Below are 17308 nucleotides of genomic sequence, written 5' to 3' on the forward strand. Positions count from 1 at the left end.
GGCAGTTCCCTGACAGGTAATATAAATAAATAAAAGGAGGCGAGGCATGAGGGATACAGCCCAGCTCAAAATAACTTGGGGCTGAGCCCCCACCTCAGGACAGCCCCTGGTCCCTGGCACTTGTGCCTCAACAACACGAGGTTTAAGACCATCTTTCCAGAAAGGATCCTGTGACAAACTGTCAGGTGACATACTTGTTTGTGTGAGTCAGCCCGAAGCGGAGATCACCAACATTTCTGTGTAATTTTTATTTTATTTTTCCTAAGCATCATCATTTAGCTATGATTAGGATGAATATCGCAAACCTGGCACTCCTATAGTAAACAAAAAAACAGGTAAGGAGCTAAGGTTCTCACTGGCCAGTTTTAAACATTAATTGCTGACATTCTGTTCACTCATATTGAAAGGCAGCAGCCCTCTAGAGTAGAGTGTGTCAGCTATTGTATAGAAAGGAGCTGCATCATTTTGGGTGTGGGTGTGTGGGTGTGTGTGGGTGTGTGTGTGTGTGTGTGTGAGAGAGAGAGAGAGAGAGAGAGAGAGAGAGAGAGAGAGAGAGAGAGAATTGAATGGATACACTTTTTGGATCTGTCAGTGACCTCAGGACTGTCCTGGGACTTTAATGTTTACTTCCTCTCCTTCCCCCTACTGCTAAATCGTGGATATCCTATGCTTATCAACTCTTAGAAAGATCGCATTCACTCACCCACTCTCACAGGTGCCCCACTCACCTGTAAGAGTCCATATTGCATCCCCCTCAATCCACAACACTCAGCAAACATCTAGGTCCACACATATCTCTGTTTCCAGAGCCTGGAAAGCTAACTTCAAAAAGAAATGAGCTTCAACATGTCCAAAAAGGGATTCCAGTTCAGGCTCGTCCATTTGCAAAATGAACTAGCTTAGTTCACAGCTCGATTGATGTTCACCCAAACGATCCTCAACAAAAAAAACCCACAAAAAACTTTCAGCATTCAGAATGTTACAAGCTACTGTGATGATGCATAAAACATACTTAAGGCAGCTGCAAAAGCATCAAAACACAAAGTAGAATGCAAATGATTTAATCAAGTCCCCACAACAATTGTGATCTTTGAACGCCCAGGGAATTTAAAGAGTAAAAAACAACAACACATGTAAGAGGATGGGCTTGAAGATCAGCTAGAAATTGTTCAAAGTTCTTAATTCATGGTTGGTTCACTCAGCAATTATGGGAGCTTGCTTTCAGGTGCAGTTCGGAGATTCTTGAACAAATTCGGTGAATCCAAACAAACTCATGCCAAACTCTGGAGGTGCCCCAGAGACACTGGATTCTGCGTTCATGTTCCCTGTTCTTTGGCCGGTTACATATGTGCATCCGCTGCCATTTGGCAGATCGGTGGAGTGATGATCAATAGGTTTCGTTTGAAAGAGATGCAGAATAAGAGAGTCCCTCTACCTTGGGCACGGCCCTGACATCTTCATGGGATCTTTGAAATGGGAACAGGAAATGAGCTCTGTGCATCATCACTCTAGAATTTCCTTTGTTGCCCTTCCTGGGCTCTCTGTAGCACCACACCTCATCCTGGCTCTGACCAGCTCCTGCCGCTTGCCCCACCCTGAGCTGTTTACCAGTAAAACCCAGCCCTATTAGCTCATGCCCTGCATCTTGAGGATGGCAAACCACCTTTCTTCCCAGTGACAGAGAATCACTGAAAATGACAGAAAAGGTAGGGATTTTGTCTCTCTCTCTGCTGATGTTTATTATGCACAAAACTTATTTCATAATGCACTCTCCACTCCACAGAAAGCTCTGCAGATAAGGACATTGGAAGCTGCCTTCTACTGAGCCAGGTCATCGGTTCCATGTAGCTCCATATAGTCTACACTGACTGGCAGCAGCTCTCCAGGGTTCCAGGCTAGAAACATTCCCAACCCTACCTGGAGATAAAGGGGGTTGAATTTGGGACCTTCTACATGCAAAGCAGATGGTCTACCAGGGAGCTCCTTTAACCTGAATATATTTCCCCTTCTATTGTGGCTTTAGGTGACGGCTAGGTCCAGTCGGCAGCGTCATGTTTGTCTGACACTGGACTCTGCCCACACTCGAGACCCTCCCTCCTTCAGCCCCGACAGCCTTTTCTTCCTGTGTGTCTTGATGCCGAAGAGCCTGTAAGCCGCCTTCCGGTATTTCTTGGACATGATGTTGTACAGGATTGGGTTGATGGCGGCACTTAGGTAGAAAAGGACAAAAGACACCAAGTTGCAATATTGGCTGATGACGGCTATTTCCAAGGATCCGTCCTCAAAGGATTTGGAAAACAGGTAACGTCCGAGGTGGAAAGGCAACCAGCAAAGGATGAAAGCAAAGACCACCACCGCTGGAAGAGGAGGAAGAAGAAAAAGAGAGAAGACGTTAGGGAGAAATGGAGATACCATATTATTTGCCAGACTTTCTCCTTTCACCCTGCTGATTTACAGAGGTGGTGTAGAAGAAGAAAAAGAGTTTGGATTTGATATCCCGCTTTATCACTACCCTAAGGAGTCTCAAAAAAGGGACGCGGGTGGCGCTGTGGGTTAAACCACAGAGCCTAGGACTTGCTGATCAGAAGGTTGGCGGTTCGAATCCCCACGACGAGGTGAGCTCCCGTTGCTTGGTCCCTGCTCCTGCCAACCTAGCAGTTCGAAAGCACGTCAAAGTGCAAGTAGATAAATAGGTACCACTTTAGCGTGAAGGTAAACGGCATTTCCGTGCGTTGCTCTGGTTTGCCAGAAGCGGCTTAGTCATGCTGGCCACATGACCCGGAAGCTGTACGCTGGCTCCCTCGGCCAATAAAGCGAGATGAGTGCCGCAACCCCAGAGTCGGTCACGACTGGACCTAATGGTCAGGGGTCCCTTTACCTTTACCTTTAAGGAATCTCAAAGTGGCTAACAATCTCCTTTCCCTTCCTCCAACAATCTCCTTTCCCTTCCTCCCCCACAACAAACACTCTGTGAGGTGAGTGGGCTGAGAGACTTCAGAGAAGAGTGAGTAGCCCAAGGTCACCCAGCAGCTGCATGTGGAGGAGCGGGGAATCAAACCCGGTTCACCAGATTACGAGTCCATTGCTCCTAACCACTACACCACAGTGGCTTCACTGGCATAAGATAATAGTGAAAGGCCCAGCTAGAAATCTGGTGCTGGAAAGCTGGTGTTGGAAGTTTGCTGGAAAGCAGGAAGAGGAGGTGTGGTTTGCCTTAGAAAAGCAGCAGCTGGGAGGGGCTGCTTGACCCACACATTCGTGGGCACCCATCTTCGCCTGCTACTTTTCCCTGCAACACCACAAACACCCTTCTACAGAACTGCACCCAAGGGGGCAAGACCCAAAACAGCAGGCTCCCCCACCCTGGAGCGTAAGTCAACACAAATTCTCTCTCTACCAGCCGATTAAAAATATTCAATACTTGCTCCACATAGTGGTGGAGGAGCCTAGCTTAAAGCAACAGCTACAAAAGGCCAACAAAATAAAACTCAAAAAGGAAGTAGCGACCCTAAAGATGTGGCCATACCACTATTACTACTGCTCATAATACAGGCAACGGCAGATTTGTGCAGGGGTTATGTTCCTGGCCCAGTGAGCATTGGCTAAGTGCGCATAAGTTCGCACCACCCCATTGCGCAACAGAAAAGGGGGAGGGGCAGAAGGAGGATGCCTTGCATAAAATGCACCCCTCCAATTTTGCCTCTTTTTTTTTTTTTTTTTTTTTTGCTGTCCTAAGAAAAAGACCCCGAACATGTAAAGTTATTATTAATGGATTTTATGTGCCGTAATGGTGCCCAAGAGATTGATATTGAGGAATTGGAAAAATAAAGGTATGATATCAATGGACTGACGATATATGACATCCCTTGTAATTTATGAATGGGCTGCTTACAGGTGCAGAGTCTGTATGGATAAATATGATAACATTTGGGATGAATGGGTTTATACAAAATGTTGTAGGCTATTAACGGTTACATAAGCAATAGGACAATAATACTATGCCAATTTATACAGAAAAGTATGGGATTCTCGTATATTGCCTCTCTCTTTTTTCTTTTTTTCTTTTTTTGCTATCCCCCTCTTTTACATGTACCCTTGTTGTTGTTTTTCTCCCTCTCACTTTTCCTTCTCCCCCCCCGTATCACTTTATTTCTTTTACTTGAAAGCACTTTAATAAAAATATAATAATAATAAATTTTATTTATATCCCGCCCTCCCCATCCGAAGCCGGGCTCAGAGCGGCTAACAACAGTAAAATGATAAAACATTCTATAATCATTTCATTATAAAATTAATTCAAATAAATAATTCAATATAAATATGAAAAACCCAGGAAAACAAAATAATAACAATAAGTTATTATTAATCACGATAAATATACTTATAGAAGTACTGCATATTTTATAATCATCACCTGGAGGATGAGAGCAGCACAGGAGTGAAGGGGGAAAGTCTATTGCATGCACACCCTGCCCTGCTGAGAAAAATCCTTCAGTAAGCTGAAGTGAAGCTTTAGAAGGGAATCTCTCCTTAGCACCCATGAAGGATTTACTCTCAACCAAAGTGCTGGCGTCTGCAGTGGGAGTTTCCTCACAACCACAGCAGGAGAGGGAAGGGTTAACCCCCCACTCTTTCTCCACACCTGCTCTACCTCGATCCCTGATCCTCCTCCCACAGCTGTTTTTTGCAATCTGCAGCTCAGTTCTTCTGCTTGCTAGATGCAAAGATGCACTTAACATCACGGGGAGTTCGGCTCTCAGGGCTCACGTGAAAGCTGTGCAACGTTTTTCAGAATGAAATCTTGTATCAAGGAGCTTTGTGCTGGAAAAACTTTGCCCCATCTCCGTTTTGAAGATTTTCTTGCGCCAAAAGGCCCTTTTGTTTGAATGTGTTTGACCTGCTCTTTATGATGTTGTTCCCTGTTTCTGTATTTTCCTTGCGTCTTATATTTGCTTTGCATAACTTAGATGGCATCCATATGACTTAGTAAGGGACGCGGGTAGCGCTGTGGGTTAAACCACAGAGCCTAGGACTTGCCAATCAGAATGTTGGCGGTTCGAATCCCCATGACGGGGTGAGCTCCTGTTGCTCAATCCCAGCTCCTGCCAACCTAGCAGTTTGAAAGCACGTCAGAGTACAAGTAGATAAATAGGTACCACTCCGACGGGAAGGTAAACAGCATTTTCATGCGCCACTCTGGTTCGCCACATGACTCGGAAGTTGTATGCCGGCTCCCTTGGCCAGTAAAACGAGATGAGCACTGCATCCCCAGAGTCGTCCGCGACTGGACCTAATGGTCAGGGGTCCCTTTACCTTTATCGTTACATGACTTAGTAGTATAGAAATAAACCCTACACAGGGGTGAGGAAGCTATGGCGGTCCAGATTTCAGGACTGCAGCTACAGGCTCTCCTGGCTAGGGGTGGATGGCTGTTCTAGTCCCACAACATCTGGGGAGCCATAGGTTCCCTGCCATAAAACAAGGTTTGGGCTGCAATCCGATGCACACTTCCCTGCAAATAAGACCTTCTAAACACAGCCAGATGGACACCTGGGTTCATCCACATGCTGTTAATTGGAGCCAAAGTTAATGGAGGAGCTTTGGATTATGTTACCTAAATTGCATGCGAAATATTCTGCCGTATATTCATTTCTCTCTTCAATGTTCAATTCTCTATAGCTAAGAAATGACTAGGAACAGCACTAAGACCTTGGACAGAGAAACGGGTTCCGTCCAGACTTTCTTTTAAGCCCCAGAGTCAAAACATAACACGCAAACCTCTCCTCCATCAAAGGTATTTACTGTATTTTTGTGTATAAGGGGGACTCAAAATTAAGAAAATGGGGGGAGATTGCTCCCATTTATAAGACTACCCCTCCCTTTTTAACATTATTTTTTAGCTTTTTTAAAAAAAGCTAGTCTTATACACGGAAACGTGCGGTAATCTCCTTGCAATCCTGAAGACCCCTCTGCCCAGTTCTTATGATGATAAATCAAACAGCTTTTCCACAGTGCAAACCTCTGCATGTCTACTCAGAAGTAAATCCCTTGCAGCTCAGTAGGCCTTACTCACAGTTCCAGAGAAATGTGTCTAGGGTTACAGCCCTAATTGCCCAGATTTAATCTAACAGAACAAACATAGGCCACTCTGTAGTAATTTATGGCAAGTAGCAGACATTAATAAAAATGAAATTATAAAAGAAATCTTCCTTTGCATCGCCAGTGTCAATTTAATTTCCTCTACGCAGAATCAAATGACTCTGCCAAGTGTACAGGCATGACTGCAGTGAATATTCGGCTTTTTTCTAGACTGCCAGCCTCTAACACTTCCCTGGGAGTAAAGCCTCAGTGAACTCAATGGTGTTTGAAACTCCCATTGTTCTAGGCGCATTTTGCGACAGGGGATTTCGTTAGTGCGACCAGTTTCTGAACTCTAGGCACAGTACTGCACCTAAGATTTCAGATTAAAGCTGCAGAGTGGAAGGAAAAGAGGACCCAATTTCCAGCTACTCTCTGAAGACTGGAGAAGAGACCCTCTTAAGAATATTAGGGGGTGGGCAGGGGAAGGACTAGACCAGGTGAAAAATGAACGTAATATTTTACCTGCAGTTCATTCATTCTCAGCTTTGCATTCTTGTTATAAAAAAAAAAAGTGCGCCCAGACATTCCACTAGGTTTAAGGTGCCATTCAGCTCCTAGCTTTCATATCTCTGTTTCTAACACCAGTTAGATCTGATTAGATATGCCTAGGATAACGCAATTTAAAAACAACAGTTTGTGGAATGAATTCTGTAATGACAGTTGCCTGAGGTGACCGAATTCGGCAAGGGTCATGTATATTTAGCACTTTTAATAGTAACTTTACACATTTGGGGTGGTTTTGTTTAGAACAGAAAAAAAGGAGGCAATATTGGAGAGGGTGCATTTTATTACGAGAAGTCCCACTCAAATATATCCATAACATAAACGCTTATTGATAAAGTTTGGTATAAGTAGTTTCTGTGTTGGTTACGGGTGCCTGGATCCAGAGTTCTTTGTATTACGTTTATTTAAAATATTTATATGTGGCCTTTCAGGGGATCTCTGTGTGCATTCATTAGTGAATTTCTATGCATAAGTGCATCAGGCATGTGAAGCTGAGTCAGATCTCTCTGTCCTCATAACTGTTCTGTCCTCAGCTGTTCAAGTAGAAATCCACTACAAAACGAGTTAATGGTTTAACAGACTCGGTTCTTGATGAAGCCTGGGAGCCTGTAGAAATAGACTTCGCCAGCTAGGACCCAACTCCGAGATAGCTCTCTCTAGGAGCTGGCCTCCAGGGTCATGAACGTTTCTCATAAAGGGGCAACATGCCAGGCATTTAATTGATAATGCATGCATTACAATAACCTAAGAGAGCAGAAGGACACAGGAAGAGCCTTCTGGACCAGACCAGGGTTCATATTCCCACTAGGCTATGAAATACACTAAGTGATCTTGGACCAGTCACTGCTTCTCTACCTAACCTACCTCACAGGGTTGTTGTGGGGGGGAAACCATGAACACCACCTTGAGCTCCTTGGAGAAAATTGGGATATGAATGCAGTAACTAAAAAATAAAATGTGTAGTCGACTTAACCAGCCAAAGCTGATGATAGGTGACTGGTGACTGGGAGTGGCCGCCAAAACCATATACCACCAGTCCTGAAAGGCCTACATTGGCTCCCAGTATGTTTCCGAGCACAATACAAAGTGTTGGTGCTGATCTTTAAAGCCCTAAATGGCCTCGGCCCAGTATACCTGAAGGAGCGTCTCCACCCACATCGTTCTGCCCGGACACTGAGGTCCAGCTCCAAGTGCCTTCTGGTGGTTCCCTCCCTGAGAGAAGTGAGGTTACAGGAAACCAGGCACAGGGCCTTCTCGGTAGTGGCACCCGCCCTGTAGAACACCCTCCCATCAGATGTCAAGGAAATAAAGAACTGAAGGCAGCCCTGTTTAGGGAAGTTTGTAATGTTTGATGTTTTATCGTGTTTTTAATATTCTGTTGGGAGCCTCCTAGAGTGGCTGGGGAAGCCCAGCCAGCTGGGCGGGGTATAAATGTTGTTGTTGTCAGTCCTTGCCACAGAGGCCACCTGGGCCTCCAGTGATAAAAATGGTTCCGAGAATAACCCCGAACACCAAGGTGAATTAAAAAGTACAAATAAGAACTGTCCAGTGATTAACTTCGGAAGGAAGGAAGGAAGGAAGGAAGGAAGGAAGGAAGGAAGGAAAGATTGATTTTCAGGAAAGAAAGTCATATGGACCTTCTTACTTGGTCCCAAGAGGTCCCATCAGTATTGGCACTCTGCCGTCTCCTGAAGACACATTGATCCCAGTGAATACCAGTTGCATGAGAAGCATAGCATGGACGGGCCATTGCCAGTGTTGCGACGGAGGAGGAATCTCTAATCTGTTGGAGCAGTTTGTGCCTGCAGTGTAAGCTTGCGCCTATCCTGGCACGTGATCCGAGGGAGACTCAGCTCACACAGTGACAGGCTCACAGCACCCAGAGAACCCCACGACTGCTCAGGGATGCACACCCAGGTCTTCACTAGCAAAGTAGACGTTGGTGCTGCAGCCTAGTGCTTGGGCATCTGCTTTGCAATGGAAGGTCCAAGGTTCAAGACCCAGCATCTCCAGGTAGGTATGGGAGGGACTTCCTGTCTAAACCCTCAGAGAGCTGGTGTCAGTCAGTGTAGACGGCCCAATAGTCTGACTTGGTATATTGTAGCTTCCTTTGTTCTTCAAGTCCAACCATCTAGCCAATACAATTAAGGTGCCCAGCATAGTATCCTCCAGATATTGTTGGACTACAACTCCCATCTTCTCTCGCCATTGGCCATGGCTGCTGGGGCTAATGGGAGTTGGAGTCCAGCAAATATCTGGATTCCACACTGGCTACTTCTGCTTGCTTTACATGCTGTGGGATGCCATGCGCTTTGAATTTCACCACGACGCCACTGGCATTGCCCACATGTGCCGCTTCTGGACTTCCCTGAAGCATCCAGTTGTGAAACTGATAGACCTTTGATCAGAATCCAGCAGGGATCCTTTCACATACTTGTTATGCCTGGGAGTAGTGAGAGAAATATACACTGCAGAGGCTCAGAGGCTATTATCATAATAATAATAGCGTTTTCATACACTCAGGAGCTTCAGTCCTAGTTTTGCTCCTCCATTTGAGTACAAATTGACGTACAGGAGGAACTGATCCATGCATTCTATGCCATTTGCACCGAGCCTGCAAGCACACACCTGAACATGTGTGCACATGAAGGCTCCTGCATGTGAAATCTGTAAGGCTCCATTTTCCAAGGGAGCAGACCATGCACACAGGAGCCTATGTGTGCTCAGTAATGCATGTGCTGGTTCTGTGCAAACTCTACCCCTTGAATGCACGGAAGGGGTGCCAAAGATGTCTTCCCAATCAGCCCTTTTACATGTGTTCATGCAACCCAGAGCAGGGCTTTTAGTGTTGCTGCCCCTGTTCTGCAGAACCTTGTTCCTTTTGCAATATGACAGATGCCTGCTATTTGCACTTTCCAGAAACCATTGAAGATGTTTTTTTGTTCTGACAAGCCTGCCCAGCTGGATGAGCGAGTCTCTGCCATGGGTGTCTAATGGATTTTTCATTAAAAAAACAAAAATCTGCCGCTATTTTCTACGTTGTCTTAAAGTGTTTTAGCTGCTTTAGCTGCATTCTAAACATTGCCTCAAGATGTGTGTGGAAGGCAATTAAAATATAAACACAATAATTCCAACTATGTCATACTCAGAGTAGACGGAAGCTACTTTCGCACCATCTGTTCAAAGTGCTATGATAACACTTTAAAAAGTCATGGCTGTCTCGCAAAGAATTCTGGGAACTGTAGTTTGCTAAGGGTGCTGAGAGTTGTTAGGAGACCCCCTATTCCCTGCAGAACTACAGTTCCCAGAGTTCCCGGGGAAGAGGTATTGATTGTTAAACTACTCTGGGAATTGTAGCTCTGGGAGGGAAACAGGGGTCTCCAACAACTCTCAGCACCCTGAACAAACTATATCCCCCCACCCAAAAAACCCCTTTGACTGTGTAAAGTGGGATCACAGTGCTTTAAATGCGCAGCGTGAATGTGGCCCCAGTGAAATCAATGGACTTAAGTTACCGTGAGTTTGACTGACACTAGATATCACCCCTTATAGCTGGTCCAAAATTTCACATCTCGGGTCTATAGCAGCAGGGTTTCCCAAACTTGGGTCTCCAGCTAGGACTACAACTCCCATCATCCCTAGCTAGCAGGACCAGGGGTGATGGGAATCGTAGTCCTAGCTGGAGACTCAAGTCTGGCCAACTCTGGTCTACAGGGACACACCATGTCAGAAACGGAACCAAGATACCCTTACCTAGCATTTTCACCGTCTGGCGGTTGTACTTGTCCCGGATGGATGTCTTGGGCCCGATGTCCTTCTTCTTCCTCCTCCAGAGCTTCCTCACGATGAGGCTGTAGAGGACGGTCAGGCAGAACACGGGCAGGAAGAAGAAGACGCTCGAGGTCCACACCATGATGGTCAGCAGCCCCGACTGGATGGCGTACTCCGTGGCCCGGCACTCGTTGGTGTCCGACGGGTTGGTCCCGTTCTCATGCTCGACCCCGACCAAGACGAAGATGGGCCCGGCGCTGGCGAAGGAGACGGCCCACAGCACCAGGATGACCAGCTTGACTTTGCCCTTGGTGACAACCACCTTGGCCCAGAGCGGGAAGCAGACGGCCAAATACCTCTCCACGCTCAGAGCCGTGATGTTGAGGATGGTGGAGTAAGTGCAGCTCTCACTGACAAACTGGAAGAGCTTGCAGAGGAGGTCGCCGAGGTTCCAGGGCCGGTACTGCCAGAGGCGGAAGAGGTCCAGGGGCATGCAGAGAAAGATCAGAAGGTCCGAGAAAGCCATGCTCGACAGGTACAGGTTGGTGGTGGTCCGCATGTCCCGGAACCTCGAGACCACCAGCATCGTCATCACGTTGCCCAGGATCCCGACCACAAAGAGGAGCACGCAGGTGACGGTGACGCCGGTGAGGAGAGGCGCGGGGAAGAGGTGCAGAGGGTACTCGGGCAACGTGTCGTTGTCGCCGACGTAATCCATCGCAACCTGCAGGCTGCTCTCGTTGTACATCCCCAGGGGCTCTCGCCGGGGCACGGGCTGGGCTGGGGCGGTCTGAAAAGGCTACGTCAGCTACTGCTCATGCCCGAAGCGAGACAAGGGAATCGTGGTGGCGGCAGCAACAAATGGCACGGGAGGTGCTGTATGGAAACAAACCAATAAGCTGGTTAGGAGGAGGCCTGGATCTAAGGCATGGGTAGGCAAACTAAGGCCCGGGGACCGGATCCGGCCCAATTGCCTTCTAAATCCGGCCCACGGACAGTCCAAGAATCAGCGGAGCCAGTGTGGTATAGTGTTGTGGTTAAGAGCAGTGGACTCATAATCTGGTGAACTGGGTTCGATTCCCTGCTCCTCCACATGCAGCTGCTGGGTGACCTTGGGCCAGTCACACTTCTCTGAAGTCTCTCAGCCCCACTCACCTCACAGAGTGTTTGGTGAGGGGGAGGAAGGGAAAGGAGAATCTTAGCCGCTTTGAGACTCCTTCGGGTGGTGATAAAGCGGGATATCAAATCCAAACTTCTTCATCAGCGTGTTTTTACATGAGTAGAATGTGTCCTTTTATTTAAAATGCATCTTCGAGCAGAGGCTGGACAGCCGTCCATCGGTGATGCTCTAAGCTCTGGTTTCCCTACACTTAACAGAGCGTTAGACTAGATGACCTACAAAGACCTCTATAACAACCCAAACCAGATGAGCAAGGTGTGTGGGAGCAGGGGTATGGGAGTCAGAAGAGAGCCTGAATCTGAGATAAAAGCTAAATTCCAAACTTTGGGTGCCTTTCCATTGAGGCCACACAACTGATAAACCAACTCATGTGGAATAGCAGTTGCCCCCAATTCCTGATGGGTAGACAAAGTCAGAATTAATTATAATCACATGTGCCTTAATTCACTTGATTGCTCTACACTTGGCGATGGCTATTGTGTGAAAGTGAGAATGGACTCCTTTGGAAAGCATTGGTGGTCATAATAAGGACAAGACAGGACAAGCACGACCTTTCTGCCTGAGGTGGTCCATTCACATGCAAAAGCCATCACAGAATGGATGCTTCTGTAATCAAGCGATAAGTATACACTTTGTTTCTATGCCTTTCTCTAAATACAGTGGACGCTCCGGTTGTGAACATGATCCGTGCGGGAGGCACGTTCGCAACCCGCAGCATTCACAACCTGCAGCGCCGCATTTGCGGACATGTGGGTAGCAATTTGGCACTTCTGCGCATGCGCAAAGCACGATTTAGTGCTTCTGTGCATGCGCGACCGCCGAAACCTGGAAGTAACCCGTTCCAGTACTTCCAGGTTTCGATGCGTCCGTAACCCAAAAAAACACAACCTGAACCATCTGTAACCCAAGGTATGACTGTATGTAGAAACTGCACTTTCATAAAAAACAACAACAACAAGGTGTGTGTGTGAATTGGGCTGCAAAATCGAAGCTCTGGGGAAACCGAAGCTCATCTTCTTCCCAGCAGGCAATGTCATCCGTCCATTTAGGGAATCTCTGTCTCTTTTAGAGTACGGGCTACGGACGTTTTAGACTAATGGTCTTTTGATGTATTATTTGACTTAATTCGAAATGCGGTCAGCTAGCCCAGCTGCATTTAGAGACCCTCCGGCTCATTTTGCTGAGTGGGGTCCCTGGCAACTGCCCCAAAGTCCTGTCCTGATGGGACCATCCACCAATGCAACCCAGAGCACAGCTCTGGCATTCAAGCCTCACTACTTGCTGCAGAAGAAGGCAAGCCACTGAAGAAATCTAATTGCCGGTTTTCCATGGGCGTTCAAGAGCCAGTGTGTGTAGTGGCTAGAGCACTGGGTCAAAAGCACAGATACGAGAGTGTTCAAATCCCTGGCTGGCTTTGGTTGCATCCTTCTTCTCTCTCGCCCTATCCTACCCTTGTTGCAGAGTTTAGTCCTGTCATCTGCCAACCTGGTTTCCTTGAAGGAAGAAAGGCTCTAAGTAAACCATGCAAGGCGCAAGTCATGCACCGAAAAGCCATGACTCGGCCACTCTTTTGCCACATGGGCACAGTGGGGCCACATGTACAAAATCATTTGAGCAACAGGTACAGTTAGATTACATGTCCTGCAAAGAAGCATAGTCGGAAGGGATCCTTATTCTAGCCCAACGTGGGAATCAAGTGGCTTGAAAACCCCATAGCAACTTCTAAGCATGCGTTGATGTGGGGAATCACAGGACAACCTTTTTGCCTTTTTGCCACTTTTTAAGCCTCCAGCCCAGCCAGATCAGCAGTGCCAGTTAAGAAGTAGGCAAATCGATCCTTTCAGGATATCTACTCCCCCTCCCGGCAACAGCCTCCCAATGGGCAATGGCTTGGGAATCCCAAAGCTGAAGGAGGTTGCTCCCCAGCGCAGCAGGTGCACCTCATTTTGAAGCAAGGTAATGCACTCTTATCATCAGGCACTGTGAGACCATTCGAAATAGTAGCGCACATTACCGGCTAAAGAATGCCCCCGCCTCACCATGAATCCTAGCGTGCAAGTTACCGAAATGACCACTAACCTGAATATTTTTTTAAAGGAAGAAAGCTCCCCCCCCCCCCTTTTTAACCGCTCTAGTTATTAGGAAGACACAGAGTCAGCCCATTTGGTCTCCCTAGGCCAGTGCTGTCTACACTGACCGGCAGCAGTCCTCCACGCAAACAGCCCTACCTGGAGATATCAGGACTCCAACTCAGGACCTTCTTCTGCATGCAAACCCCTGAACTACGCAGCCCCTTCCTTCTTTATCCCAGCCGCTTCTTCCGGCGTGCTCCTTGCACCTCCTTGCAGAAAAAGCCTTGGGCAGGCGAGTCTCCCTCTGAGCATGTGCAGAGCGCCTCCAAGCTGGGAAAGAAGGGTCGGGCTTGCAAGACAGGCGAGGTCCAGGCAGCTCCCGGCGGCAGGATCGAGGGCGGAATCGATCCCTCCTGTTCCCCAGCCTCCGAGCGGCGATGAGCAAGGGCGCCCGGCGCGCCCTCGACGCGCCTCCACTCCGAGGAGAAGAAGCGCGAAGCGAACCCCTCTCCGCCCTCGCCGGAGCCGGCGACTCTGCCGGCCAACCCGCTCCTGCCCCGGCGAAAGGATCTCCGGATCCCCGGCCTCCGCCCCGACGGCTCTGGCGAAGGAAGCGGTGGGTGCCGCGTGCTGCGCGCCGAGACGACGAGCCGGTAGGGGAATGAGGCGCGGGAAGAAATGAATGAATGGATGAAGGAAAGGGGGCGTGGGGTATTGGCGGAGAAGCGCGTTCACACGTCACGCGGAACACGCCGCCGCCGCGTCGGGGCGAGAGGTGGTCGCGCGCTCTCGGGCATTCGCGCGGGGCGAGCGTTTGTTTGTGGACGCGCGTCGCCGCGAACGTTGAACGTAACGTGTGAACGGCGATTCTGGTCCTAAAGGGGGCGTGTGTGCCCTGAATGTGCCCTGTCGTCCGTCGGTGTTCTGAGGGTTCACCAATGTTGGTTCATTCATTTATTCCGTTTCCGCTCTGCCTTTACTCCAGAGGAGCCAATGCGGGTAGCAAAAGTAGATTGGAGAAAGAGGGTGGGAGGTGTTAGACAAAGCGATACCAGACTGGCCACTGTGGGAACAGGATGCAGGGCTATCTGGGTCTTTTGGTCTGATCCATCTTCGGTTGTAACCCAGCGACAGAGAGATGGCATTCAATAAAACGCAGTGCGCGTCAAAACTAGCATTTAAAAAAGCACCCGCACACAACGCAACGCAGTTAAAAGAGAGGGGGCGCCTTCAGTAGCCCTGAGCCCTTGCTGAAAGAGAATGGTTTGTGTGATAACGTGCATAAGGAGAAATAAATCCTCTGCGCCAAAACCGATGAGAGTTGTTCTGTGTGCCAATGAGAAAGGAAAGTGTAGGTCTTTGTATCAAGTGCTAAACAATATTTGTGACTCGAAAAAGACAGGGTCACTAATGGAGATGTTGTCAAGAGCAGAGAAGTTGCCATTTGACAACTGCGTGCTGTAGGAATTTCGAAACAGAAAAGAGGAGAGTGTTGTGGGGGAGACAGAGACATTCTCAGAAGCGGCTTGACTGCTATTTTACGTCATTCATGGACCCATGTACTTGTGAATTACTAAAGCAGCAGGGAATGGGATGATTCCAGAGCTGCCTCTTAAAAAATGTGCGCCCACAATTAGCACCTGCCCTCTTTTGTTTCATGCCTATACAGTGGTACCTCAGGTTAAGTACTTAATTCATTCCGGAGGTCCATTCTTAACCTGAATCTATTCTTAACCTGAAGCACCACTTTAGCTAATGGGGCCTCCCGCTGCCGCCGCGCCGCCAGAGCACAATTTCTGTTCTCACCCTGAGGTACAATTTCTGGGTTAGCGGAGTCTGTAACCTGAAGCGTCTGTAACCTGAAGCGTATGTAACCCGAGGTACCACTGTAACTGCATTTTAACCTAGACTAGGACCCTCTTTTTGGCTTGCAACACCAGCACTTCTAAGCAGAATGAGCGAAGGATCTCTTTCCTGATTTCCATGTAACCCAAGGTACCACTGTACCAACTTTGCCCGGTCAGCCAGCTGTGGCAGAGAAGTCATCCATGCTCTGATAACCATAGAGCTGGATTACTGTAATCCATTACACATGGGGCTGCCCCCTCCCATGCCAGACTGCCTGCGCTGTTAAGATCTTCAAACAAGAGGTATTTCTCCAGGTACCACCAGATGCTGAAGCACATTGTGTTGGTACAAGGGAGGAGGAGCCATAGCTCTAAAATGCCCTTCCCAGGGAGGCTTGACTCCTGTTGAAGCTACATTTATTTTATTTTATTGCACCAGGGTAAGACAATTTTCTCTGCAGAAAGCAGAGACATCACCTTGCCAACAAAGGTCTGTATGGTTTTCCCAGTAGTGATGTATGGAAGTGAGAGCTGGACCATAAAAAAGGCTGATCGCCGAAGAATTGATGCTTTTGAATTATGGTGCTGGAGGAGACTCTTGAGAGTCCCTTGGACTGCAAGAAGATCAAACCGATCCATTCTTAAGGAAATCAGCCCTGAGTGCTCACTGGAAGGACAGATCCTGAAGCTGAGGCTCCAATACTTTGGCCACCTCATGAGAAGAGAAGACTCCCTGGAAAAGACCCTGATGTTGGGAAAGATGGAGGGCACAAGGAGAAGGGGACGACAGAGGACGAGATGGTTGGACAATGTTCTTGAAGCTACCAGCATGAGTTTGACCAAACTGCGGGAGGCAGTAGAAGACAGAAGTGCCTAACATGCTCTGGTCCATGGGGTCACGAAGAGTCGGACACAACTAAACAACTAAACAACAACAACAAGACAATTTTTCAGTTATCTATATCTATATCATCTATCATCTATCTATCTATCTATCTATCTATCTATCTATCTATCTATCATCTATCTATCTATCTATCTATCTATCTATCTATCATCTATCTATGTATCTATCATCTATCTATCTATCATCTATCATTTACCGTCTATCACATATCTGTATCCTTGTACATCATCCTGGAAATCATCAGATCTGGGGAAGCACTGTAGCTCTGTGGTGGTGGATCTGCTTGGTATGCAGAAGGTCACAGGTTCGATTCCTGGCATCTCCAATGAAGAATCCTTGTCTGAAATCTCGGAGAGCCACTGCCAGTCAGTGTAGGCTATACTGAGCTAGATGGACCAGCAGTCTGACCCAGCCCATGTTCTGTGTTCAAAAACAACAGAATTATAGAAGGGGCCGCAAGAATCATCTCATCCTACTGCCTGCATTGCAGGCATTTTCCAACCAGCGTGGGGCTCAAACCCATGTCCCTGAGATAGCTCTACTGATTTAGCTATCAAATTATTTCTCATGGGCTTATGGCAACCAAGCACACACAACAGCCTGCTATAGTGACTACAGCACACTGTTCCTTGCAACCCTAAAGGTAAAGGTAAAGGGACCCCGGACCATTAGATCCAGTCGTGACCGACTCTGGGGTTGCGGCACTAATCTCGCTTTATTGGCCGAGGGAGCTGGCGTTCAGTTTCCGGGTCATGTGGCCAGCATGACTAAGCCGCTTCTGGCAAACCAGAGCAGAGCACGGAAACGCCGTTTACCTTCCTGCCGGAGTGGTACCTATTTATCTACTTGCACTTGGACGTGCTTTCGAATTGCTAGGTTGGCAGGA

General features: G+C 47.8%; 1 protein-coding gene across 2 annotated transcripts; it reads right to left on the minus strand.

The window, feature by feature from the left end:
- Window positions 1-1045: 1045 nt before the first annotated feature.
- GHSR (growth hormone secretagogue receptor) lies at window positions 1046-14399 on the minus strand (the record flags this gene model as incomplete). 2 transcript variants are annotated; one of them, XM_083739877.1, is made up of 2 exons in its annotated part: window positions 1046-2357; window positions 10399-11134. In XM_083739877.1, the coding sequence occupies 2 exons, from the start codon at window positions 11132-11134 to the stop codon at window positions 2050-2052; spliced, it is 1044 nt and encodes a 347-aa protein (XP_083596003.1). In that variant the 3' UTR covers window positions 1046-2049. The 2 variants fall into 2 exon arrangements, with proteins under 2 accessions (XP_083596003.1, XP_083596004.1); XM_083739878.1 differs by lacking the exon at window positions 1046-2357 and adding an exon at window positions 13825-14399 and having other exon boundaries at window positions 8999-11292.
- Window positions 14400-17308: the final 2909 nt, after the last annotated feature.

The sequence above is a fragment of the Podarcis gaigeae genome (assembly GCF_964106915.1).
Source record: "Podarcis gaigeae genome assembly, chromosome: 5".
In the NCBI taxonomy this organism is placed as follows: domain Eukaryota; kingdom Metazoa; phylum Chordata; class Lepidosauria; order Squamata; family Lacertidae; genus Podarcis; species Podarcis gaigeae.